We start from the raw sequence: 25,219 nt of genomic DNA, 5'->3' as shown, positions 1-25,219 counted from the left end.
GAATAACGTCATTGATTGTTAAATAAAAAACAGTGATCGCATTGTTCTCGAGCAAAAGATGTAACAGTGATCTTCAAGTTCTGAACTAGCATCACTTACAATTAAGAACTTTTGGAAATACGTAATACATCATTGGTACAATACATCAAATCATTGGTACAAAGTTAGTAGTAGGACTTGAATTCAGCCTTATTTCAACTAAATGTTCTGGTTTGACTGACTTAACTCACGAATTAACTCACAAAAGAAGTGAAAAAGCGAAATCCTTACCTGGTTTATCTAACAATTTACACGATTAGTTAAATACGTGACTCTAAAAATCGTATAACTGTTCAATTTGTTAATCTAGTAAGTACTCTAACTAAGAATGAAAACGTATCGCTAACCTGTGGTTTACCAGGCGCGTCGGGTTCATCGAACTCGTTCTTAGCAATGATGCTCTTCGGTGTCTCGAGCGGGTCGGACTCTCCGATATTGTTAACGGCCCTAACCCTGAAGAGATATTCCTTCTTGTGAACGAGCCTTACAACCTCGTGGTTCAAGGTCGTACTCATTCCAGCATCGGACCAAGTGCCGCGAGTCATGTCCATCTTTTCGATAACATAATGGAGAATGGGGCTTCCTCCATCATCGCGAGGAGCTCTCCACGCGAGATGACAGCTTTCCTTTGTAATACCATCAACGACGAACGGCGATTCAGGCGGAGCTGGTCTGTCAAGAACGGTTACAGTAGCGCTGGCGCTGCAGCTTCCAGAATCGTTTTCCAGGGTCAGAGTGTAGCGCCCAGTGTCCGAACGAACGGCGAACGGTATTTCAAAGGTGGTGGTAGTGTTGGTGGTGTAAATATCGTGCCGAGCATCAGCCTCGACCGGCTTACCATTGATGGTCCACTTCGCGGTGGGCTTGGGCGATGCGTCGATCGGTATGTCGTACAAGATCTTGTGTCCTGCCTTGACAACGAGGTCCGTTAGCAAATGCTTGTCGAACGTTGGCGCGTAGAAGCGGGGTTTAGCTACGATCGGTAGCGAGGCCTCAGATGGTTCACTCTGGCCACCTTTGTTAACAGCGATCACTCGGAACTCATACTCCTGGCCTTCGGTGAGGTCAGGAACGGTGCCATTGGTCTTGTTCCCAGGTATTTCAACGGCCTTTTCCCACTGACCGAACTTCGGGCGCTTCTCGATAATGTAACTCGTTATAGGAGAACCTCCGTCTCTCTTCGGCGCCGGCCACTCCAGATCCACGTGATCTTTGTCCCAGTCCGTGGCCACGGGGATTCCGGGCTTGTCTGGTTTTCCAAACGGATCTTTGGCTGTAATTGCTTCCTGCCCGGTTAGAGGTATGGACTCACCCTGTTTATTTACCGCGCGTACGCGGAAGGTGTAATCGTGGCCTTCGATCAAATGGTCAGCCCTGATTCTCGTCGATGGTGCTTCCCCGACTGGGACCCATCGCATCGAATCTGTGTCCATTTTCTCAACCGCGTAGTAAAGAATCTCGGATCCACCGTCGTCCTTCGGCGGTCTCCACGCAAGGTCGCAGCCATGTTTGGTAATGTTTTCGGCCTTCAAAGGTCCTTCCGGTGGCAGTGGTATGTCCAGGACCGTCACGTTTACTGTGGCAGAGTCCTTTCCATTTATGTTACGCGCGGTCAGTGTGTAAACCCCTGAATCGGACCGTTTCGCATCTATCAAACGCAGCTTTGTGTTGTAATCCTCGTTCACAATCTTGACGCGGGGGTTGCTGTTTACGTCGTCTCCCCTGAGTGTCCATTCCTTGGATGGTGGGGGTTCACCGATTACTGGTACATCGAAGTCGAACAAACCTCCAGCTCGGACTTTGATATCCAGCAAGAAGGTCCTGTCGATCTTTGGCGGCACTATATGAAAGATATGACAAAGTGGTGTCAAGAATACAAAGCGAAAATATATCTGGGAGACAAAGAATATTTTACTCACGGTTCTTTGGCCGCGCGATGTGTGGTTTTGTCGCATCTGACGGTTCGCCAGGCCCAGCTTTGTTCACGGCTCTGATACGGAATTCGTAGGCTGTACCTTCAATTAGATCATTTACTCTACCGCGGTTCACGTCTCCGTCTACTTCTCCGCACTTCTCCCAGTTCGGGCTGAACTTGTCACGTTTTTCAATAACGTATCCAGTTATGGGAGATCCACCGTCTTCTTCAGGACGATCCCATTGCAGTTCAACAAAGTCCTTATCGTAGTCACGAATCGTCGGTGTTCCGGGCTTGCCTGGCTCGTCTGCGGAAAATTGGAATATTTTTATTAAAAAATAGTACTCTAATACTTTCACAATTCTCAACTTCCGGAAAAAAATCAATTCTCATATCTTACCGAATGGATTCTTAGCTTCGATACTCTGCGACGCGGTGAGCGGTTCGGATTTCCCTTGCTTGTTAACAGCGCGTACCCTGAACTTGTACTTGTGTCCAGGAGTGAGGCCGTCGATTTCAAGTGAGGTCTGTGGTCCCTCGGTTTCACCGGCTGGTACCCATCGTCCAGAAGCTTCATCCATTTTTTCAATAACGTATTTTTCGATCGGCTGTCCTCCATCGTCCTGTGGTTCCTTCCACGACAGTTTACAACCCTCGGCATGAACATTGGATACTTTAAGAGGTCCCTCGGGTGGGCTTGGCTTGTCAAGGACGGTAACCTCGACGTAGGCGATATCCTTTCCGTTTATATTCTCCGCAGTAACGGTGTACTTTCCGGATTCTTCCCTCGTCGCCATTCGGACGTTAAGAGATGTTCCGTAGTCAACGTTCTTTACCTTCACACGATCCGAAGTCCTGACGTCCTTTCCATGAAGTATCCATCTTGTGGTCGGCATCGGTTCTCCTGTTACCTTTGCATCGAACGAGAAATTCTGTCCTGCCTTTATTCTGATGTCAATCAGGTATGTGCGGTCGATCTTCGGCGCCAGGTTGCGTGGCTTGGCAATTATCGTCGGTGTTGCATCCGACGGCTCACCGGGTCCGGCTTTGTTTACCGCACGAACACGGAACTCGTACGGCTGACCCTCGATCAGGTCTGGCACCGTTGCCTTGGTCTGGTCAGCGGGCACCTCCAGGGCTTTTTCCCACTCGCCATACTTGTCCTTCTTCTCCACTATGTAGCCCGTTATCGGTGATCCTCCGTCGTCTATTGGCGGGTTCCACTTCAGATCGACGTGATCCTTGTCCCAGTCTGTCGCCTTCAGGTTTCCGGGCTTTCCAGGCTCGTCTGTGACACACAAGCAGAATTTACTTATATATACTTTTAAAAAGGTGTACTGGTTGTACTTTCAAAAAAGTAAGGAACAGTGCGTCACAGGGTCTGATAGACATTCTTACCGAATGGATTCTTAGCGACGGTCGCGTGCTCGGTTACCAGCGGCTCCGATTCGCCCTCAGCATTTACTGCGGCAACGCGGAACAAGTACTCTTTTCCAGGAGTCAAGCCGGTTACTTCAAATCCTATAATACATAAACAATAAAGATTAGCTTGGATAAAGACAATGAGATCTCCACTTCCAATCTTACTCGAGATAATACTGACCAGGCTCAGTGGAGCGTCCACATGGAACCCAGCAACCACTTTCAGGGTCCATTTTATCGACTTGGTAATACTCGATGGGGGTGCCTCCATCATCCTCTGGGCGTTTCCACTTGAGTTTGCATCCCTCCTTGTGCACGTCGGAAACTTGAAGAGGACCTTCTGGTGGCGTTGGTTTGTCGGTGACTACAACATTTATGGTCACACTGTCCCTTCCCGAGTTGTTGCTTGCTGTTACTGTGTATTCCCCAGTATCTCCACGCTTCACAGGTCGGATTGTCAGTTTAGTGTTGTAGTCCGCGTTGTCTACAGTGACGCTCTTTCCACTGTACAACGGGATAGCACCGTGACGCCACTCGATGTGTGGTGGAGGCTCACCGATCACGTTGGCATCGAACTTCAGGGAAGCTCCGGCGGAAAGAGTTACATCGCGCAAATTGCGCCTGTCGATCTTTGGAGCCACTGCAGAAAGGTTGAGATTATCAATTTTTTGTCCCTTGAATTGAAGAGTATACAACTATTTCACAGGCGATGAAGGTTTAGAGAAAGACTTACGGTAACGAGGCTTGGCGGTGAATGTTTTGCTGGCTTCACCGGGTATTGATTGTCCAGCTTTGTTCACTGCTATAACGCGGAATTGATAGTCGTTTCCTTCGATCAAACCGTGGACTTGAGCTGCGGGATGTGCACTGCTCGTCTCCAGAGCCTTTTCCCACATGGTACTGTACTTATCCTTCTTTTCGATTATATATCCTGTGATCGGAGATCCTCCATCTGTTACTGGCTCCTTCCATTCAAGATCAACTTGATTCGCGGTCCAGTCAACAGGCTCTGGAGCACCAGGCGCTCCTGGCACGGCTGTGGGGAAAAATAAATTAGATACACAAGTTCCAACATTAGAATATCTCGTTAAATTATAACTAACTAAGCCAAACTAATTAAGAAACTCACTGAACGGATCCTTGGCGATAATGGATCCGAGGGTTTCGAGCGGCTCCGACTCTCCCTCTTTGTTAAGAGCCTTGACGCGGAACTTGTACTCGTGTCCTGGAATCAGTCCGTCTACCTTGAGCTCGGGATTCACTGTTTTGGCTACTGGCAGCCATATTCCTGTGTCAGGATCAAACTTCTCGACCAGATATCCCTCAAGTGGTTCTCCACCATCGTCTTTCGGTTTCTTCCACTTCAACGTACAACCGTCTTTGTGCACGTCAGACACGTCCAAGGGTCCTTCCGGTTTGCTTGGTTTCGCTACAAAAATAGATAGGCTCAGAGATTTCCACCATGAATTTGTAAAATTCATAAAGAATTTTTCGCAGAGTTTGTGGGCATGTGTTGTAAAAAGTAGCGTAGCAATACTTACAGACAACAGTTACTTCGACCTCAGCGCTGTCAGAGCCGTATGGATTAACAGCGGTGATTTTGTACACTCCAGTGTCCTTGCGTTCGGGTTTGTCGTTGAAGAACTTGGAGTTGTAGGGAATATCCTCGATTCTGCGGTAGGTGGTTATTTGTATACTCTTACTGTTTAGTACCCACTCAATCTCAGGCGCTGGTTCTCCGGTGATTTTAACGTCGAAGTAGAACGGCTCGCCTTCGCGCACAGTCAAGTCACGCAAAGTGCGTCTGTCGATCTTCGGAGCCACTGTAAAGAACAGGCAAGAACATCAAAAATTGATCTAAGGCAACGGTAACACGATTATACTGCATTATATAGATACACACATCTTCTAGGCTTCGTGACTATCGATTTGCTGGCGTCTGAAGGTTCACCGGGTCCAGCGGCGTTGATGGCTTTTACTCGGAATTCGTATTCTACACCCTCATCGAGGTTGTCGGCTCGTCCTTTGCACTCGGGCCCGTGTACTTCACCGGCCTTCAACCAGCGGCCGCTTCCCTTTTCTCGCTTCTCGATCAAGTAACCGGTGACTGGAGATCCGCCATCTTTCGTTGGCGGAGTCCATCTCAGGTCTACATGATCCCTGTCCCAGTCTGTTACCTCGGGGCGTCCAGGCGCTCCGGGTTCGTCTGCAAAAAGACAAATCATTACAAAAACCTGAAAACCAAGGCAACGATTGCGAACTCTTTAGACTTCCCAACCTACCGAACGGATTCTTAGCAATAATTCCGTGCTCGGTTTCAAGCGGCTCGGATTCTCCCTCAGCGTTTACAGCAGCGACGCGGAATTTGTACTCTTTTCCAGGCACCAAATTCTCGACGTCCATTTTTGGCTCTTTGGTCCTACCGACGGGTATCCAGCGGCCGGTGTCGGTGTCCATTTTCTCAACGACATAATGCTCGATGGGCGATCCGCCGTCATCTTTGGGCTCGTTCCACTTAAGGCTACATCCCTCCTTGTGTACATCAGAAACCTTGAGCGGTCCCTCTGGTTTGCTGGGCTTATCAAGGACCGTTATTTCGATCCATGCCTCGTCCTTTCCGGAACTGTTCTCCGCCTTCAGAGTGAGCGTTCCGCAATGAGATCTGGTTGCTGATCCGATAACGAACCTCGTCTTGTAGTCTTCGACCTCGATGCTCACTCCGTTGTCACCGTCTTGCAGCTTGACCTTCTTTAAGTACCAGGTCTTCGTTGGTGGTGGTTCACCACTGACTTTAACGTCGAGCTTCACATGGTTTCCAGCCTTTATTGTCAGGTCCTTCAGCGTGCTGCGGTCGATCTTTGGAGCCGCATAACGGTCCTTTGCTGTCAGGGTCTCACTGGGCTCGCTAGGCTTGCTCTGACCTCCCTTGTTCACAGCCTTGACTCGGAACTGGTATTTTTGACCCTCAACCAGATCTCCTACTTTACCCTCCGTCTTGTTGCCGGGTACTTCAGCGGCCTTTTGCCACTTTCCATACTGGTCCTTCTTCTCGATTATGTACTTCTCGATTGGAGCTCCACCGTCATTCTTTGGCGCCTTCCACTTGAGATCCACGTGATTCTTGTCCCAGTCTTTGAGCTCTGGCTTACCAGGCGCGTCGGGTTCGGCTAATGACAAAATGAAGGGTCATTTGAATTTTCTTATAGTTCTTAAACAAAACTTTGCAACTATATCTCAACCACGTTTGAAAGCACATTCTTGCACAATACTTACAGTATGGATTTTTGGCGGTGGTTGGGATCGTCGTTTCGAGAGGCTCAGATTCTCCCTCAGCGTTAACGGCCTTAACCCGGAATTGGTAGTCCTTTCCTTCATTGAGCCCTGTCACCTCTGCCTCCGGAGTTTTGCTCGTTCCACATGGCACCCAGCGACCTGATTCGGTGTCCATACGTTCGATGACGTAGTGATCAACCGGCTCTCCACCGTCATCTTCGGGCTTGTCCCATTTCAATTTACAACCCTGCGCTGTTACGTCAGAAACGTTCAGTGGGCCCTTGGGCTTTCCTGGCTTGCTCAATACCTAGGGAATAAAAGTTGACAATGAATATCCGGCTGGTCGGACCTTCCAAATTATTTTACTGTTAAATACGAACCTCAATTTCGACATCAACTTGGTCTGTGCCACTGTCGTTCTTAGCAATTACGGTGTAAGTTCCAGTGTCAGAACGTTTCACTTTGTTCAAGATGAATGTGGTGTGGTAATCCTCGTTTTCAATCTTCAAACGGTCCAAGCTCTTCAGCACAATGTCCTTGAGCTTCCAGGTAACGACTGGCGCGGGTTCACCCTGAATGTCAGCTTCAATACGCAGTAGTTGTCCAACTCGCATGGTCTTCTTTTGCAGATTCTTGCGATCGATACGCGGAGCCACTGCAACGAAAGACGTGAATAATAAAAATTAATATTCTGTATTCGTCATGAAAAAAAAATATGCATCTTCTCGTATCAACGAACTGAACTTACAGAATCTTGGTTTAGCGACAACGCTCTTTGAAGTGTCACTGGGTTCACCAGGTCCGGCTTTGTTGACGGCAACGACACGGAACTCGTACTCGTGTCCTTCCTGAATTCCATTGGTGACTTTAGCCGCCGGGCGATCTCCAGGAACAGTTGCAGCATCAACCCACTGCCTGCCTTCCTTATCGCGCATTTGTACGAAGTATTTTTCGATCGGTGCTCCACCGTCATCAGACGGAGGAGACCAGGCAAGGTCAACGAAGTCTTTGTCCCAGTTCTTGAGCTCTGGGCGACCAGGTTTGCCGGGTTCGTCTGAAAGTAGAGATAAATATCGTCAGTCTTACAGTGTTCTCGAGTCCTCCAGTGACCTCTTTCACTTTTTGCAAGTAACCAGCCGCAACTTACCGAACGGATTTTTGGCGATGATTGGTCTTAGGGTCTCCAGCTCTTCGGACTCCCCTTCCTTGTTCACCGCCTTAACTCTGAACTTGTACGGTTTTCCTTCTTGAAGACCCGTCACATTCGCCTCAGGTTCAGTCGATCTACCGCATGGTATCCACTGACCGGTCAATGGGTCCAGCTTCTCAATCTCGTAGTATTCGACCGGAGTGCCTCCGTCATCTTCTGGCTTCTTCCACTTGAGCTTGCAGCCGTGCTTTGTGATGTCCGACACTTCAAGTGGACCCTGAAAGAGAAGGCGAGTGTGTATTTTCTCGAAACAGCATTCTTCAACTAATGTTCAATCCAGATTTTCTACAAATACATTACCTCTGGTTTCGAGGGTTTGCCGAGAACCGTGATCTCAACTTCGGCTGTGTCTTCGCCGACCTCGTTCTTCGCTTTGATCACATATTTTCCGGTCATTGACCGATTTGCTCGCAATATACAGAACTTGGTGTTGTAGTCGATATTATCGATGCGGAGTTGATCGGCCGTCGTAATTTCCTGGTCTTTGAAGTACCAGGTAACAGTCGGGGCAGGTTCACCGATTATATTGATGTCCAGAGAGACGGTGAGACCAGCCTTCACGGTGACCGGTTGAAGGTTCGTTCGGTCGATGTGCGGCTTCACTGTTGAATCAAATCAAAGTTTTGAATCATCACATATAGCTTCCCGTTAAAGTTGGATATGCACTGAACAAGTCGATATCATCATATTTGAATTCATCAATTCTACATATTCTATTCAATATGGTAAAAAAACTTACGCCAACGAGGCTTAGCCGTGTGTGGGTTCGTCGCTTCGCTGGGTTCTCCTGGTCCAGCTTTGTTTACAGCTCGTACGCGGAACTGGTATTGATTTCCTTCCACAAGTTTAGGAACAGTACCCGTGCAGACGGGCCCCTGGACTTCGGCAGCCTTGACGTAGGCAGTTCCAAATTTATCCTTGACTTCAATCACGTAACCGGTAATCGGTGCGCCTCCGTCTCTTATTGGTGGTTCCCACTTCAGTTTCACCATGTTCTCAGACCAGTCGATGATCTCCGGAAGACCCGGTGCCGATGGAGCATCTTCAAAAGAAAATGGGGACATTATTCAGACTTTTTTTTTCTGTGGTTCATGATCAGTTGATCGTGATATTAAGTTCTAATTACCGTATGGATTTTTGGCCAGAATAGCGGCATCCGTTTGAAGAGGTTCGGACTCGCCCTCCTCGTTGACGGCCTTTACGCGGAACTCATACTTCTTGCCAGGTTCAAGTCCGGTTATTGTGTGCTCCGGTTTATCGGGGTCAATGACTCCAACTGGTACCCAGCGTCCACTGGTGACATCCATCTTCTCGACGATATATCCGGTCAGAGGAAGGCCACCATCATCCTTCGGTTTCTTCCACTTGAGTTTACATCCCTCCTTGTGAACGTCGGTAACTTCCAACGGACCTTCCGGTTTTTCGGGCTTGTCTAAAGAAGAATTTACACTTTTGTATACCGCAAGGAAGACGTGGATAATAATCGAGAAACTACGAGGAAAAAAAAATACTTACCCAGGATGGTAACCTCGACCTCCGCCTCGTCAGCTCCAGAGTCGTTAACGGCCTTGACAATGTACTTGCCAGTCGCCTTGCGGCTCGTGTTCGAGAGCTGAATCTTTGTGTTGTAGTCCTCGTTGTCGACTTTCACGTTCGCACTTGTTTCGAGGACCTTGTTCTTGAAGCTCCATGTGATTGTTGGTGGAGGTTCTCCCTTTACGTCGGTCTCGATTTTCACTATCTGACCCGCTCGCACTTTGATGTTGTGCAACTTCTCGCGGTTGATATGTGGCTTAACTGAGCATAGGAAAACAAAGGGCAGTGGTTAAAATCAACTTTATTAAATAATTCTTCTCAAAGTGATGGGAAATCCAACTCTTGATCAACTCACGGTATCTAGCCTTCGCCACGTGCGGTTTTGTTGGATCACTGGGCTCCGACGGTCCAGCTTTGTTAACGGCGCGAACTCGGAACTGGTACGTTGATCCTTCCTTCAAATCTGGAACCCGCACTTTCGTCTCCGGTGTGTTCGTCACCACAGCTTCCTCCCAGTGACTCTTCAACTTCTCCTTTTTCTCAATTATGTACCCAGTTATCGGTGCTCCACCGGTGTTCTTCGGAGGCTCCCATTTGAGGTCAACTCGGTCAACGTCCCAATCTTCAATTTCGGGTGTACCCGGCTTTCCGGAAACGTCTACACAAATACAAAAAAATCGTTACTTCCTATATACTTCACAGTAAAGTGAAACGTGAAGGCTTATAACGATGAACTTGTTACTTAATCTTCAATAAATTTGGGAACAAACTTCCTTACCGTATGGATTTTTCGCAATTATCGAACCGTCCGTCTGTAGCGGTTCAGATTCTCCCTCTTCATTCAAAGCCTTAACACGGAATTCGTATTCGTGGCCATCTTGCAGGCCCTTTACTTCCAGTTCAGGCTCTGAAGTGCGACCTACCGGTACCCAACGACCGGTCGACTTGTCGAGCTTCTCAACCAAGTATTCTTTGATCGGTTTACCGCCGTCATCATCTGGCTTATCCCACTTGAGTTTGCAGCCGTTCTTCGTTACGTCGGACACCTTAAGTGGTCCTTTCGGTTTTCCTGGAGCGGCTGAAATCATCGGGGACAATTGAAATGAAAACTTTCGAAAGATATCGATTGGTGCATTGTCTACAGCTAATTGCGATCTGCTTACACAAAATGGTGACTTCAACTTCGGCCTCATCCTGGCCATGAGCATTGACAGCGAGGATCTTGTAGACACCGGTATTCTTTCTCACGGAATCAGTGATGGTTATTTTGGTGTTATAGTCTACGTTCACGATCTGAACGTTTCCTCCCGACTTTACTTCGGTCTTGACGTGGAACCAAGTTATCTCCGGTGGTGGTTCGCCTCGCACGTCAACGTCGTATTTTATCATTTTACCAGCCCGAACAATTATTGGCTTTAAGTTTGTGCGGTCAATTCTCGGTTTCACTTAAGGGGGAAAAAATTGAGGATTAAAATTGGGCTGAAGGTAGGTACGTTTAGAATTTAAAACACACAAGTCCAATGCACACTTACAAGCCTTGTATCTGCAGATCTGCGTCTTTGAAGCGTCCGAGGGCGGGGAAAGTCCGGCCTTGTTCACAGCAATGACTCTGAACTGATATTCCCCAAGTTCCTTGAGGTCCGGTACTTTTCCCGAAAGCTCAGTACCGGGTACTTCGATGGCCTTTTCCCAGTCCGGCTTGTACCTGTCCTTCTTTTCGATTATATACTTCTCGATCGGCGCACCACCGTCCGATTTTGGGGCAGTCCACTTCAAAGACACCGACTCGTTGTCATAGTCGGTGACTTCCGGTGTTCCGGGCTTCAATGGCTCGTCTGTAAAGCATTAAAAGGTGTTGTACTCATATAGTTCATCTACCTTGTGCCCACATTGAATGTAAATGTTGATAAAAAATTATTACCGAATGGATTCTTGGCGATTGTTCCCTTCTCTGTTACCAGAGGCTCGGAGTCACCCTCGTCGTTGACGGCGGTTACTCTGAACTTGTATTCACTGCCGGGATTCAGTCCCGTCACGTCGAACTCAGGGCTTGTCGCATTTCCGGGAACTTTGCCAACTCGTATCCATTTCCCAGTTTTGGTGTCCATCTTTTCGACCTCATATTCTTTTATCGGCGAGCCTCCATCATCCTCCGGTTTTTCCCACTTGAGCTTCGCCGTCGTGTTTGTCACGTCCGAAACGACCAGTGGACCCTTTGGCGGGCTTGGTTTGGCTGGAGTGAAGAAAATAGAAGACTTGTCAGAACTTGATGAAAAGAAAAATCTGGAATGCAGAGAAGTGGAAAATCTCAAACTTACAGAGCACTGTCAGCTCAACTGTCTCCTGGTCCTTTCCGTTGACATTCTCGGCTATGATGGTGTATTTACCAGTGTCTTTCCTCACTGCATTTATTATACTGAAATCCGTGTGATAATCAACGTTGTCTATCTTTATACGCTCCGTATTTGTCAAAGGTATATCATCCCGCCAAATCCATGTTGTTTTTGGAGGAGGTTCGCCAATAACGTCGACCGACCATTTGTGCGACCTTCCCGCCTTTATGATCACCGACTTCAAATTTGTACGATCGATGCGTGGTTTCACTGAAAAAGAGAATCGGAATTACTCGATGTTAATTTCAATTTTGTCCAAAATGAAAACATCCAATATCTACTCACGGTTCTTATGCTTGCAAAGGTGATTGTCGGTCGGTTCGCTCGGTTTTGAAGACCCAGCCTTGTTGTGAGCACGAACACGGAACTGGTAGATCATTTTCTCCTTGAGCCCCTCGACCTTCGCCTCGGGGTTGGCATCTGAGGTTTTTAGAACCTCCGACCAATCTAGAGCGAACTTGTCCTTCATCTCAACGGTGTAGTGACTGATTGGTCGACCACCGTCATTCTCGGGCTTTGCCCACTTGAGGGTAACGCTGACGTTGTCGTAATCAATGATCTCCGGTTTACCAGGACTGCTAGGCTCGTCTAGAGGACACGCACAAACAAAAAATCGATCAAGCACTCGGTTAGAATCTCGGCTGCAATAAGCCGACAACTTGAAATAACCGTCAAATACAAACCGTAGGGATTCTTCGCGACGATAGCTTCGTCCGTTTCCAATGGCTCGGACTCTCCCTCTTTGTTAACAGCTTTTACCCTGAACTTGTACTTCTTCTTCGGGGTCAGACCCTGGAACGTAAACGTATCCTTGTCCGGACCAACTTCTCCGGCTGGTATCCATCTTCCAGTTTCCAAGTCCATCTTTTCCAATACATAACCAGTCACATCGGTACCTCCGTTGTCTGCTGGCTTCTCCCACTTAACCTTGACGTGATCGGACCGCACCTCTTCTACCTTCAACGGTCCCTTGGGCGGGGTTGGCTTGTCTGTAAAATCCCGTACGTGTAATTAAAAATAAATCCGAAAATAAAAATGACTTCCTTCCCAATTCCGAACACGTTATTCAGCCACTGTGTCAGACGAAGTAGCAGTACAGCATTTTAAATTCAAGTTTCAAAAAGCTTACCCAGAACCACGACGTCAGCGACGCTTTCGCAGGTGCCGGAGCCGTTGGTGAGAACAATTTTGTACTTTCCAGAATCAGGTCTGGTTGTCTTTCGAACGGTCAGTACGCTGTTGCGTTCGTACTTGTCGATTGTAAGTCGCTCGGCTGAGTCGGGAATGAGTTCCTTTTCACCGAGGAACCAGTGCACCTCGGGTTCAGGCTCACCGCCGAATTTGATGTCGTACTTTATGACCTGGCCCTTCTTAACGATCAGATTGGTCAGCTGGTCCCCGATTATGTAGGGCTTGACGAAGCGAGATTTCGCTATTATGGGTTTGGTAGCGTCTGATGGCTCTCCTGGTCCAGCCTTGTTAACCGCGCGGATCCTGAACTCGTACTGCGTGCCTTCCTTCAGCTTATCAATAGTTGCCTTTGTTATGTCACCCTCAATCTCTTTGCCCTTGACCCACTCCTTGCCGAACTTCTCCTTGTACTCGATAATGTAGCCAGTTATCGGGGCACCGCCGTCGCTCTCCGGCTTCGTCCACGTCAGGTCTGCATGGTCCTTGTCCCAATCAACCACCTCGACGTTTCCGGGCTTCCCGGGCTCGTCTGTTATCAGATGATGAACATTAGAATAGCAGCATTGATTCCTCGTTGTCTTTTGCAAAACAAAGCTTGAAGTTGAGTGTACCTGACTTTAAGACTTCAAAAGACTTTATGATTTCAGTTGATTTCATGTGATTTCAGGTATCTTCAAATGATTTTACGTAATTTGAAGTGATTTCAAGCGATTTGACAAAACTTTTTTTATAGTGTTCCTCTGACTTCTGGAGTAGTTATAAGCCGCTCACACGAAACTGTGACACACAAATTTGAAAGTATGCAAGCAATGCTGAAACTTACCCCAAGGATCCTTGGCCAGGATGGGCTTGGCAAAGTTGGCAGGTTCACTGGGGCCAAGTTTGTTGACGGCAACAATTCGGAATCTGTATTCTTTTTTGGGTACTAAGTCCTCTACTTTGTAGACACACTTTTCGCCTGGCATCACCTCCCCAACATTTGCCCACTGCGATTTCAAGCTCATGTCGAGACGTTCGATAACGTATTTCGTTATCGGAGAACCACCGTCGTCCTTCGACGGTTTAAAACTAACCACGCAGGAGCTCTGGAAGACGTCCTTGACGTCCACGTCCGTCGGAGGCGATGGGACGTCTGAAGATAATTATTGAAAGTTATTGTAGAGTATGAAACCAGTGTAATTGGCAGTATCCAGTCAAAAGTATAATCTCCAATTAGTCGGGCTACCCGTTTCGTAACATCCTATTTTTTCTTACCTTGCATATTGATGTGTACATCCTTGACTTCCTCGCCCTGTCCGTTTCCAATTTTGATTTGATACGGTCCGGTTTGATCTCTGCTCGGTTTCTTTATCTTGTACGTTATTTTATCGTCGCCAACGATGATCTCGACGTCCTTAAGTGGCAGTGGCTTACCGTCCTTGAGAAGTTTCGCCTCGACTGGTGTCTGCTTGGTGCCATCAACTGCAAAAACAATATTTCATTTTTATGATTGAATAGCAACGTAGCTTATGAACTTTAAAAATGATAATTAGAAAAACGACTCACTTTTGAAAGGCACTACGAATACGAGAGGAGCGCTGCAAGCGCCTTCGATCTTGTCGGGTACGTCGATGATCGGTTTGCTCTCTCCTTTCTTGACGGTAAGGTGACAGGCACTGGATAGTTGCCCACTTTGGCAGGTGATCTCACCATCGTCTTCCATTTCCAGTTTGTTAAATACTAGCTGGTGCTTTCCTCCACCCAGATTCTTGATCTCAACCCTCTCGCTTGGCTCGATTGGCTTTCCGTTAAAAAGCCACTCAGCCGGCGCCGTTTGGTCCTGAAGCTCAACGTCCAACACTAGCTTCTCTCGCTCAATGGCAACCGTATCCTTCAGCTTCTTGTTGAACCGGTTCAAATCTGTTTTTGAATAGGAAAAAAGAAGGTTCGTGATTGCGGTTAAACTTATAATCGTGATGGAATAGTTATATCGATTTTATTTTGCTAAGACACAGTTTAAAAACTCACAGTTGACAGTGATTTCAGCCTCTGTCTTATCCGCATTACTGACGCACGAATACATCCCTGCGTCTGTCACCTTGGCATCCTTGATGATGAGCTTGCGTTTCCGACCGTCAACCTTGATTTGAACGCTGAAAAAGAACATGAAAAACATATACACGGAGGTGCGCAATTTTCATTTTCAAATTCTGTAGGTACGAGTTACAAAATTTTTTGTAAAGCATAGACTCTGCGCCTTTCACCAAACTATCTCACTGGTAATACACGACTAACCGTTTGTCGGGCTTTATTTCCTGGTCTCCCTTGAACCACTTCACATCACCAGCAGCGTCGTCCAGTTCACAGGCCAAAGTGATGGTGTCTTTTTCGACCATTTGCTGATGCTTAAGAACCTTGACGAATTTGTAGGGATATTCTGCGACGAAGATAAGATATTGATTAGCTTGACGAATGAACCCATGATCTCAACATCACTAACATGGTATTCAGTTCTATATTTTGACCTTATCCTCACTTACCGACAATCGTGAGAACTGTGTCTGTCTTGTCGGTCTGTTTCTCGATCTTACAGCTGTATTCTCCGCTGTCCGACAGTTTCGCACTTTTTATAGTCAACCGACAAACGCCGGACATGTCCTTCGAAATGCTCATGTTATCGTCGTCCTGGAGGAAAATGTTCGTTCCATTAGTTTCTTTTCCAATTTCAGATCAATGTGCAATTCCAACGATGGATACTCACGTCTAACTTGACCTTTCCTTTCCACCAGGACACCTTGGCCATGCTGGAACTGACCTGGCACTCCATGTAAGCTTCGTGTAGAGTGAAGCCACTCGTTTTCTTCGACAATGGCTTGGTGAATGAGTAGGTTGGATCAGGTTCTGGAAATATGTGTTATTCAGTTAGTGCCAATTGACTTCCCTCCTCGTTTTTCTGTAAATTTACCATAAAAAATAATGTATAACAATTACCTTCGACAGTAAGGAAGGCGGTGCATGAAACCCCGCTAATATCAATCGTATATTTTCCAGTATCGTCAACTTTCGGTCCGGTGATGATGAGCTGATACGAGTCGTTTTCATTTTTGAACTTGTACTTCGCGCTGGCGAAGAGTTCCTGTTGTAGAAAATAGAAAAACAGGTGCGTATTGTGTCAGTGGAAACAGTAGATTTATTCCATTTACTTTTGGCAAACAAATTATCATTTGAAAAAATCAGGTCTTACATCTTTCCTGAAAAACCATTTCGGCTTGCAGTTTGGTTTAGTGAAGTTTGCCTCGAAAACGACCTTCTTGTCTTTTCCTTCCTTGGCGTACTGATCGACGAGGGGCTTCAGGAAGGATTCTGGTTTCTGTACGTTCGTAAAAAAGAATGAAAAAAAGAAAAATCACAGAATTAGTTCGGCGCATAAATTGACCTATGAATATTAGAAATATACATCTATATATAAATATATATATATCAAGTAACAATGATGCCGATGAAACAGTACATAATGCGTGAGAATTGTCGCCAAAATTTTCTAAAAAATTCCACCTGTAAAAACGATGAAAAAAAAAAAACTTCATTTCGCTCGCTTAAGATGTATAACAACTCGTTGCGGTTATTGCGCATGTACGCAATAAAATTGGGTGCGTAATTTGAAAATTTCTCATATACGCAAAGATGTTGTAGGCTTGAAACAGTCCATATGCCTACAAAAGTAAAAGTGTTAAAAATTGTGATAAAAATTAAAAATTGGAAAACGAAGTCCGAAATATGGATGAACGTGTTCCGGGGATGGTTTATCTACTCGTCTATTAATTTTTTTGCGAAACATCCAGACAGAGGCATGCTCGATTTTGTTAGATCGATTGTGGAATGGTGTGACCAGTCGTCAGAATAAATATGTACGAAGTAAATATAGTTTACAATATCCATATCGATGCGGAAGAGATGTTATTGAATAAAAGTAAGACAGTGACGATGATGTTCCGATATCGTTTAAAAAATGTCAAAATTGAATTTTGCTGTTCAGCAAAAATTAGGGTAAAAAAAAAAAAAAAAAGAAAAAGGTAAAAGAAAAATCGACAAGTGGATTTGAAAATTCAAAGATCTCGTTCGATTTCGATGCTGAACAATAAAATTGACGAAATGATGATCTGTGTTGTGGATATAGAGATACATCGATTATACCATACAACATCGAAGACAATGATGTTAACTGAAACAAGAAGAATAAAAGGATGAAGAAGATGACGAATACGATAAAGTTGAAATAAAAGAAGAATAACTGTGAGGAAATACGATGCGAAAGTAATTGTTTCGAAGACAACGAAAGAATTACGTGAAATAACGATGAAGAGCCGGCTGACACATCGTATGAAAAGTTTGAACTTTGAATAACGTGTGAAATTTTTTTATCACAATAGAAGAGAAAATAAGATTCGTGATAAATGGACGTAGAATTAGAAGATGATGATGGTGTGATTCTACTGCAGTTTACACAGACAACTGACGATGAAACAAAATGTAATATCAATCGTAATCTAGCGATGGTTCGTCCAACCTCCCGTTTGTCGAAGTGGTGCAGGATTGGCCAGTCGGGTATTAATTCGGCCAGGGAAGGCCTACGACATCCAATTACAGTCTAGAAATAAGAAACACACTCCCAGTCACCCAAAACGTGGTATATATGCGTCGTGTAAGGACTAGACTAAAATTTATACCGTGTGCAACGAACAACAGTTCAAAAACGAACAACGAATATTCGCGAACCATCTCGACACACTCTCGGCAAAATTATTTCTACTAGATGCACAACAATGGACGAGCATACACACGATACTGAACATTAACGAAGAATTACAAAAGTAAAAAGCGTGACAGATTAAGAAATGTCCGAAGTTCGGTTACGTTGTAATTGTTCTATAAAAAACACTGCATTTATTTGGCCAGCGAAAAAGTTCAGCGGTACAAGAGGTTTAGATTTTCTTGAAAAATTGTTTATTTTACCGATACAGTCAACGATCGATGATTAAAACAATTTTTTTTTTTCTTTAGTCTGAAAATGAAGCTTCTCCGATTACAACCAATAGTAACTGAACCTCGTCATTTATACAATAATTAGTTTATTTATTTCATCTTGATGCAGTCACGATATCGAAAATAATTTTTGAATAAATTAATAAATATACCAACAACATGCGACAAATCTCTTTTACACATATCGTTCGTATCTTATCTAAAAACGTAGACAACCTATGTTGTAGAATATTTATATCGAAATCACACCAAATTATAAATGACATTATGTAATAAATAACATACAATATACGAACATGGAACTAAAGACAGAAATTAATCGAAAATGAGAAACTGAAAATTTATAAAAAAACGAAATAAGGTAAAATATGGGCAAAAAGTTATTGAAAGATGCTGAAAGTGCAGTGCAGGAAAACAGAAACTCAAAATGTGAGTCGTCAAGTTTAAAACGCGACCGCACAACGAGAGCTGAGGATTACAACAGTACGATTCCTCATGACAATAAAACTGTCAACGAAGCAAGAAAAGTGATTCAAAACCTATGCTGTGTAAAATTGAAAAATTCACTGCAGACGGGAAAAAAACCGTGTTCTATTGGGGCGGAAATATGGCGTCCTGTGATTTGGTGCTAAAAGACTTCAATCGAAACGTATTTAAGTATATGAGGGATTATTTGTCAAGTTCTTCACTCGATGTAACAAAATTACTGCACAGCAGCTAGCACAAGGTGTTTGATAACTTGGTACTTGCACAATTTACAGAAAATGATCAGCTGATTGTCTCTTCAGCGCCATATTGCCTTGTCTTGTTCTGATTTTTGTTCCCAATAGGTTAGGGTAGGTATATTCAATTAGCAATAGCAGAAGGAGGAGTTAGGTATTTAGTAATTCGAAAAAAGCCTTAACCCGCATCCCAAACCGCGGGAAAAACGGTTCATTGTCTGATAACGTTGCCTAAATAATTTTACACCGTTTTTTTAAAATCGAAAAGAACAAAATTTAACCTTCAACCGAAAAAAAAAAAAAAAAAAATTAACCCGCAGCGAACAGTTTTGCCCTAGAGGCTTGAGACAAGGGGATCTGTTTTTTTTTTTTTTAATGGGTTTATTAGCTGAGTGAATTAGTTTATTGTTAGTTATTGACACCGATATTATCATTGTCCTTATTATGATAGTTCGAAACATAAATTGGTATAACGTGGTGATAAAAAAAAAAAAACAAAAAAAAATGAAAATGAAGCTCGAAATATTTAGCCAATTCTTATTTATGTTTTGTTTTATTTTTGATTCTTGTTTCTATTTTTTTGAGCGAACCTTCTCTTTTTCTCGTATCATTAGCGTTGGCCAGTCATCACCAATTACCTCCGGCAAGCTCGGCCTGCGCTGGATATCGAAGACGTCCTACATGCGCGATATACACACACACATAACATGTTAGTACATACAGGGAACAAAAGTTCCCATATTTAAAACCCTTGACGAATACCGATTTGCCGTGTTCAAATCGCAAGTTATTTTTATATCACATTGTCAACTAAGTTAATTTCACTTTCAAGTTCAACTCGATTATAGTAAGTTTTTTTCAAACGAAAGAAAATCTTTCGTTATTCGTTATCGAAACGGTGATTCGGTATTCCAGGGGACATTTTACTGCGACATTTTTTTTTTTTTTTTAAACTTATAGGTAATGCTTTCATTTATTTATTTGTTTTTTTTTTTTTTTTTATGCATAAAATAATTTTTTTTATAGATGGTTTGTTTATATTTTATATTGGTATATTTTTTTTTAATTATATGAGCGATATTAGTGCTTTGTAATTGGCGTTTGCACAGTAAGATAGGCTTAAGTTGTATAATCGACGTGATTGTTGTGATATAAAGTGTGAATTGTAAAAAGTTTATTAAATTGATTTACTTCCATTAATTGCTTTTTTCTTTCGTTTCAAGAATTTGAATACGTACTTGATATTTCCTAATTTGCCTTTAACGTAATTCGCAATTTGATAAAGAAACTTGAAAAAATACTTTTAGAAATTTTCGGTGTGAGAAATTTTGATGAAACAGAAAAAAAATTTACGCTACGCTGAACATAGTGACCGGAATACAGGTACAGGTATTTCATGAAAAGGGTGTTTGACATCAAAAAATTTTGTTCTCGGAATGAACATTATCACATTTGACTATCTGCCTGTCTGACTGTGACAACGTTAATGGTAAAAATAATTTTAGAATGAGAGATAAAGAAAGAAGTGAGACGAAGCATTATCTGTAAGTATTATATACGTATATATACATGTATTTAAATAATCTGACATGAGAAGAAAAACGTATTATATGTATCGTTTAGTTAGTGACGGACAATTTAGGATGCGGGACTGCACTTAGTTACTGCCGATACAATCTGCTTCGGATGTTCGTTGTATCTATTTTCTAATTTTCTATAGACGAAACAAAAGATCGTTACCAGAGTAAAGTTTTAACCATACAGTAATGGTGAAAAAGAGGCGGCGACCAGATATTATCAATAGCAATAATTTCAGTTGTTTCGAAAAAACCGAACTTTCAACCCAAATCGATGAAATCGCTCAGTTTGTATCGGTCAGCGTTCAGTGATTGATGGTATGAAAGATCAAAATGAAAGAAAAACAAAAAATTGAAAAAATGTAAGTGGAATGAGCCGGGGGTTTTTCGTGGCTATTAAAGATGAGCCTCCATCACGGTTAAGCTCTTAGATTCTCGTATGTAAATCGCTCAAAATCAGATGCATCAGCTTGAGAGGCGTAACGTGCATGCGCGACAGCGTGAATCCGAAGTATCGACAACCAGAGAGAAATATGCTCACACTGTAACCGGATCGTAATTAACTGGTAAAGTCGTTTTCGCACCACATCTAACTCCGTGTAAATAGAATCTAGCACAACGGACATCTAACAGCTTGCGTGAAATTTTTTATGTAGCGATATTCGCGTAATTGACCGAAAACCGACGTCAGCTGATCGCCCAGAGCGCCGCCATGTTGCATCCCAAGACTAGCACGGCGTTCGATATTTGAAATTTGAAATCGTTCTTTGCTGGTCTATGGATACTACCGCTATCTAAAAATTTATGCAAAGAGCAGCAGGGCTCTTGATAAATATCTTGAAGGCACCGTCTAATGTTCGTAATACTCGTTTTAGTGTGTAAAAATCCAAAGCTGTAAGATGATCCGAGTTGTCAATTTTTAAAAATCCGCCAAACTTGGCGTTCGTAATACGTGTACTGAATATATAATAAAATGTAAGTAAAAGTCAAATGTTTCTCCACGAATAAGAAGCTGATACGTATATTATGTACCGATTTTAATCTACAAATAAATCGTGTAGGAGGTACTTCGTTTCCTGTCGCTGATGGGATTGAAAAAGCTTCGATTTCGAGGCTCGTCGAAGCTTTGTCGAAACCGGAATGAGGCTAGCTGAGGAAGCTGATCACTTATTGAAAAACGCGGCTTCTACCAAGATCGGAGATGCCGTCTGCACATGTCGGCCTCATTTCGCTGCCTGAAGCTGCACACATAATCACTCTTCACTTCGCACACTCTCGGTTATAAATTCTTGTTGGGTATTAAAAATTAATTGATAATGTCACAGGGATTATCAGGTATATAATATTAGGTGGTCTGCACGATGGAAATTATATTTGTGTTAAGAGTTAGTTGCAAAAAGTATAAACAATCCAATGACCCTCCGTTAAAGAGGTGAAAAAATTTATTTTTCAATTTTTAATTCACGTACGTACCTAGCTGAAAACGAAAAAAATAGTATCAATAGGAAATTTGGACGAGGGTGCGAAAAGTAAAACAGACGAAAAAAATCAATAAATAATAGAAAAAACGATTATACATTTTTGTAAAATAAAAAATCGTTAGAACAAACGAATAAACAAACAAATTGTAAACAGTGAGAAAATAAAAGTTAAACATGAAACACAATATGCAAAAGCTTGTGGACAATCCATCATTCCATTTCAGTTACGACGATATTGCGTATAGATTAAAGTGACGAGAAAAAAATTGAATAAAAAAAAAACAAAAAAATTAAAATTAAAACATCAACGAAAAGGGTGTATAATATTTTCTTGCCCATATCACGACAGAACGCCAACGACCTAACGAATCTAAAACTCCAAGACAAAGGACTAAGAAGCGAGGAGAAAAACTGCAAAGAATTATTAACTTTTTCCCGTTATTTGAAGAAAACGAAAGAAACAATTCTACTCCAATGTTTTAATTTCATTTTTATGGTGTGATTCATTAGACCAAAGATAAGAATCATTAATCGAAGAATTAGTGTAAAGGTAATGTGCGTATGTATAATAATAATTGGTGATTATATTTCTTAAATTTTTCTCTTTTTTTTTTTTTTGTTTCTTTCTTATGGGAAGTCGACAAAGTTTCGTGTGAATATGTTTAATTTAACAGTGGTAACGTTCAGCGTGGTAAGTAGGTAAAGTATGAGTGAATTCGTCAATCTACTGGATACTAAAAGTTATAAAACTTGTATTAAGAGTAGAATTTGAAAGAGCACTATACGGTTGTTGGTGAGATAAAAAAAAAAAATGAAATGGACTAATATCAACGCCAACTCTTTCATGGAGGCTCATCGTTTCCTATAGCGATACTTTTTAAACCCATGATATGATTGCGTTATTTTAATAATCAATTTTTAAAATCCCTTATAATCCGGGATAATGTGTTTAAGGAATGATTATTTTCAATTTAAACCAATTTCGAGTACTGATAATAAGGTGTTGAGAATTAAGATGATGAATCTTTAGGAATATTAATTAGGAATGTTTATTTAAATCGTTTTGCAATTCGACTGGATTCCTTCTACTAAACAATCGTCAATATCTTTCGTTGAAATTTTATTTTGAAACAATTTCGATAACGGAATCTCGAACAGATGTAGGACACAAAATACGAAGGGGAAGAAAGATGATTTGTTAAAAATCACCCGAGTACAACTAAATACAAATATCAACGTAGTCGGGTAAAATTTTGATGCAAAAATGACACAAATCACAAGTAACGTAACGAATAAAATGTGAAAAAAAAATAAATAAATAAACAAATACCGAGTATTTCCAGAAGAATTACAAAACTGCATATATTTATCGATTTTGTGTTTAATTTCGTTGATTAAAAAACCTTCAACCAGCTCCAGTTAGAGTCCATTTTCTTGCCGATAGGAATACGAGCGACTTCCTCTCCTTCGGCGATGATCGCTATCTCACCATCGTCCTCATACCAGCCAGTTTCATGCGATTCGCTGCCTTTCCGTGGCTAATACAGACAGGCTATTTGACATTTTCACCCTAAGCCCGCATTGCGGTCTGCAATTTTCACCCTCAGCCATTGGCCTCAAGCAGACTGCTTGTCCTTTCAGTGATTGATAATAAACGATATTCGACGAATTCGACGCGAGTTCTCTTACAATAGACAATAATTTTGTCAAAGTAAATTTTGCGACACAGCGATTGATTTATATACATAAATTCGCAAGCGTCGGTTTTAAGATCCTGGTAATTTTACTCAAGGATTTTCAGCCATGTGTTTTAAATTGCCAAGTGCATTGAATTTCGATAGTATAAATTAAACCCTCGAGTAGATAAGTAATTCCCGTCACTGATATAACGAGACGTTTTTGCATACGATGCACTGTTAGTTATACTAATACGTCTCTGTTGATATGTAATTTACAACATGTTACATAGGGATTTATATACGTTAATATTTACAATAATGAGTCATCACGTTACATACACAAGGTGCAAGATTAATCAACGTATACTGTAATATGCAAAACAGTAATAACGACCAATTTTTCCAACGATAATATACAGAATTCATATGTTACCTGCCAATTTTCCTACATATTTATGTATCATTTACATGTATACATATATATGTATATTTGGATGGATCATTGTAAGTTACACATGTAGGAAATTTACATAGACGAACATCGATGCGCTTAACGGGGTTATTACGTAATGTATGATAGTTTCAGTTGGAAATTTATTTCAACGCCTCAAAATATCGATTTCGGACGTATCGTTTCTTTTTTTTTTTTTTTAACGGGGGCAAAAATAGTTGCATCGAATCGAATATAAAGTCACAAGATGAAAAAAGGTATGGTTTGTCTGACGCGCGAGGAAATTATTGAAAAGTTTTAAGACGGCGTATGCTTTGCAACTTGGATTCAATTAACCGTAACTTGAGTTGCATGAGGGTTTTGGAATTTGTAATTTTTATTTTTTTATTCGCCACACAGTAGCGACTCGATTACGGGGGATAAGTATAAATCTGCGATTTGGAGCAATACCGAAACGATATGAATAGTAAAAACGATGGCCGGTAGCGACTTACCTTTTCAACTTTCTTCAACGCCGGAATTGGCTTCTCGACTTCCTTGAGGTCGACTTTCTCCTGTTCGCCCTCGTCTCTGGCCCATTTTTGGTACTTCCTCTTCCTGAGCATGGCTCGGAAGTCGTTTCCACTCGCGTCTGAGTGAGAGAAAATATAGCAAATGTTTTTTTTTTTCATTTTTATTTGGATATGAAAATTCAGCCTAGACGTAGCGAAAAATCGGTGATATCTTAATTAATTAATTGATTAGTTAATTACCTCCAACGTAAAGCTGCATCTCGGCCGAATCCTCGCCGTGGATGTTGCTGATGACAATTTTGTAGGTTCCCTCATCGTTCGGCTTCGCTTTTCTCATGCAAAGTGTTATCGTGTTCGTTTCGGAGTCCGTGAGGAACTTGAAACGACCGCCTTCTATCAGCTCCGTTATTCCCTTGTAGAACTTGAACGTTGGGGCCGGATTACCTTCCACCTGTACGGTAAGGTATGCCGTCGAATCTGGAATAACGTAGTCGGAATGTCGATAAGTCGAATAACGGAGGCAAGTTGGGGATGAAACCCCGATAAACGAATTTCATTATGAGAATAAAAATTTCGTTCGTTTTCGTAGCATTTCGTTACGGCAGATTCGAATAACAAAAGCAGCGCGCTGCGGTTACTGAGCAACATGGCGTCGGACTGCATGATCAGCTGATCGATTCCGGCGAATTATGCGAACATAGAGCTAGAGGAAAATCTTGTGCAAGTTGTCAGCCTTTAATCTTCGTTCGACAAATTGATCCGGGGTAAAAAACACGAGGAATAACTACTTTTATGA

At 42.8% G+C, this 25,219-nt stretch overlaps 1 protein-coding gene across 24 annotated transcripts in view; it reads right to left on the bottom strand.

Annotated features, from left to right (window-relative positions):
- The window catches only part of bent (projectin protein bent), a 76,938-nt gene that overhangs the window by 12,424 nt on the left and 39,295 nt on the right, over positions 1–25,219 (bottom strand). For all 24 annotated transcript variants that reach the window (XM_069136045.1, XM_046629162.2, XM_046629165.2 and 21 more), the window contains 38 exons: positions 24,664–24,900; positions 24,406–24,542; positions 16,203–16,328; positions 15,950–16,094; positions 15,720–15,859; positions 15,499–15,643; positions 15,254–15,395; positions 14,987–15,111; positions 14,525–14,878; positions 14,234–14,440; positions 13,803–14,111; positions 12,918–13,508; positions 12,472–12,777; positions 12,074–12,376; positions 11,714–11,998; positions 11,317–11,628; positions 10,928–11,230; positions 10,559–10,840; positions 10,174–10,473; positions 9,751–10,053; positions 9,375–9,656; positions 8,986–9,291; positions 8,599–8,901; positions 8,160–8,461; positions 7,797–8,076; positions 7,398–7,703; positions 7,030–7,304; positions 6,650–6,956; positions 5,659–6,543; positions 5,280–5,582; positions 4,918–5,199; positions 4,506–4,805; positions 4,110–4,412; positions 3,558–4,016; positions 3,353–3,475; positions 2,355–3,242; positions 1,959–2,261; positions 387–1,879 (listed from right to left, as the gene is read on the bottom strand). In XM_069136045.1, coding sequence (XP_068992146.1) covers positions 387–1,879; positions 1,959–2,261; positions 2,355–3,242; positions 3,353–3,475; positions 3,558–4,016; positions 4,110–4,412; positions 4,506–4,805; positions 4,918–5,199; positions 5,280–5,582; positions 5,659–6,543; positions 6,650–6,956; positions 7,030–7,304; positions 7,398–7,703; positions 7,797–8,076; positions 8,160–8,461; positions 8,599–8,901; positions 8,986–9,291; positions 9,375–9,656; positions 9,751–10,053; positions 10,174–10,473; positions 10,559–10,840; positions 10,928–11,230; positions 11,317–11,628; positions 11,714–11,998; positions 12,074–12,376; positions 12,472–12,777; positions 12,918–13,508; positions 13,803–14,111; positions 14,234–14,440; positions 14,525–14,878; positions 14,987–15,111; positions 15,254–15,395; positions 15,499–15,643; positions 15,720–15,859; positions 15,950–16,094; positions 16,203–16,328; positions 24,406–24,542; positions 24,664–24,900 — 12,752 coding nt within the window. The remainder of the gene's footprint in view (positions 1–386; positions 1,880–1,958; positions 2,262–2,354; positions 3,243–3,352; positions 3,476–3,557; positions 4,017–4,109; positions 4,413–4,505; positions 4,806–4,917; positions 5,200–5,279; positions 5,583–5,658; positions 6,544–6,649; positions 6,957–7,029; positions 7,305–7,397; positions 7,704–7,796; positions 8,077–8,159; positions 8,462–8,598; positions 8,902–8,985; positions 9,292–9,374; positions 9,657–9,750; positions 10,054–10,173; positions 10,474–10,558; positions 10,841–10,927; positions 11,231–11,316; positions 11,629–11,713; positions 11,999–12,073; positions 12,377–12,471; positions 12,778–12,917; positions 13,509–13,802; positions 14,112–14,233; positions 14,441–14,524; positions 14,879–14,986; positions 15,112–15,253; positions 15,396–15,498; positions 15,644–15,719; positions 15,860–15,949; positions 16,095–16,202; positions 16,329–24,405; positions 24,543–24,663; positions 24,901–25,219) is intronic.

Source organism: Neodiprion pinetum, chromosome 5 (assembly GCF_021155775.2).
Source record: "Neodiprion pinetum isolate iyNeoPine1 chromosome 5, iyNeoPine1.2, whole genome shotgun sequence".
Classification (NCBI taxonomy): Eukaryota; Metazoa; Arthropoda; class Insecta; order Hymenoptera; family Diprionidae; genus Neodiprion; species Neodiprion pinetum.
This window is presented reverse-complemented; position numbering and strand designations above follow the sequence as displayed.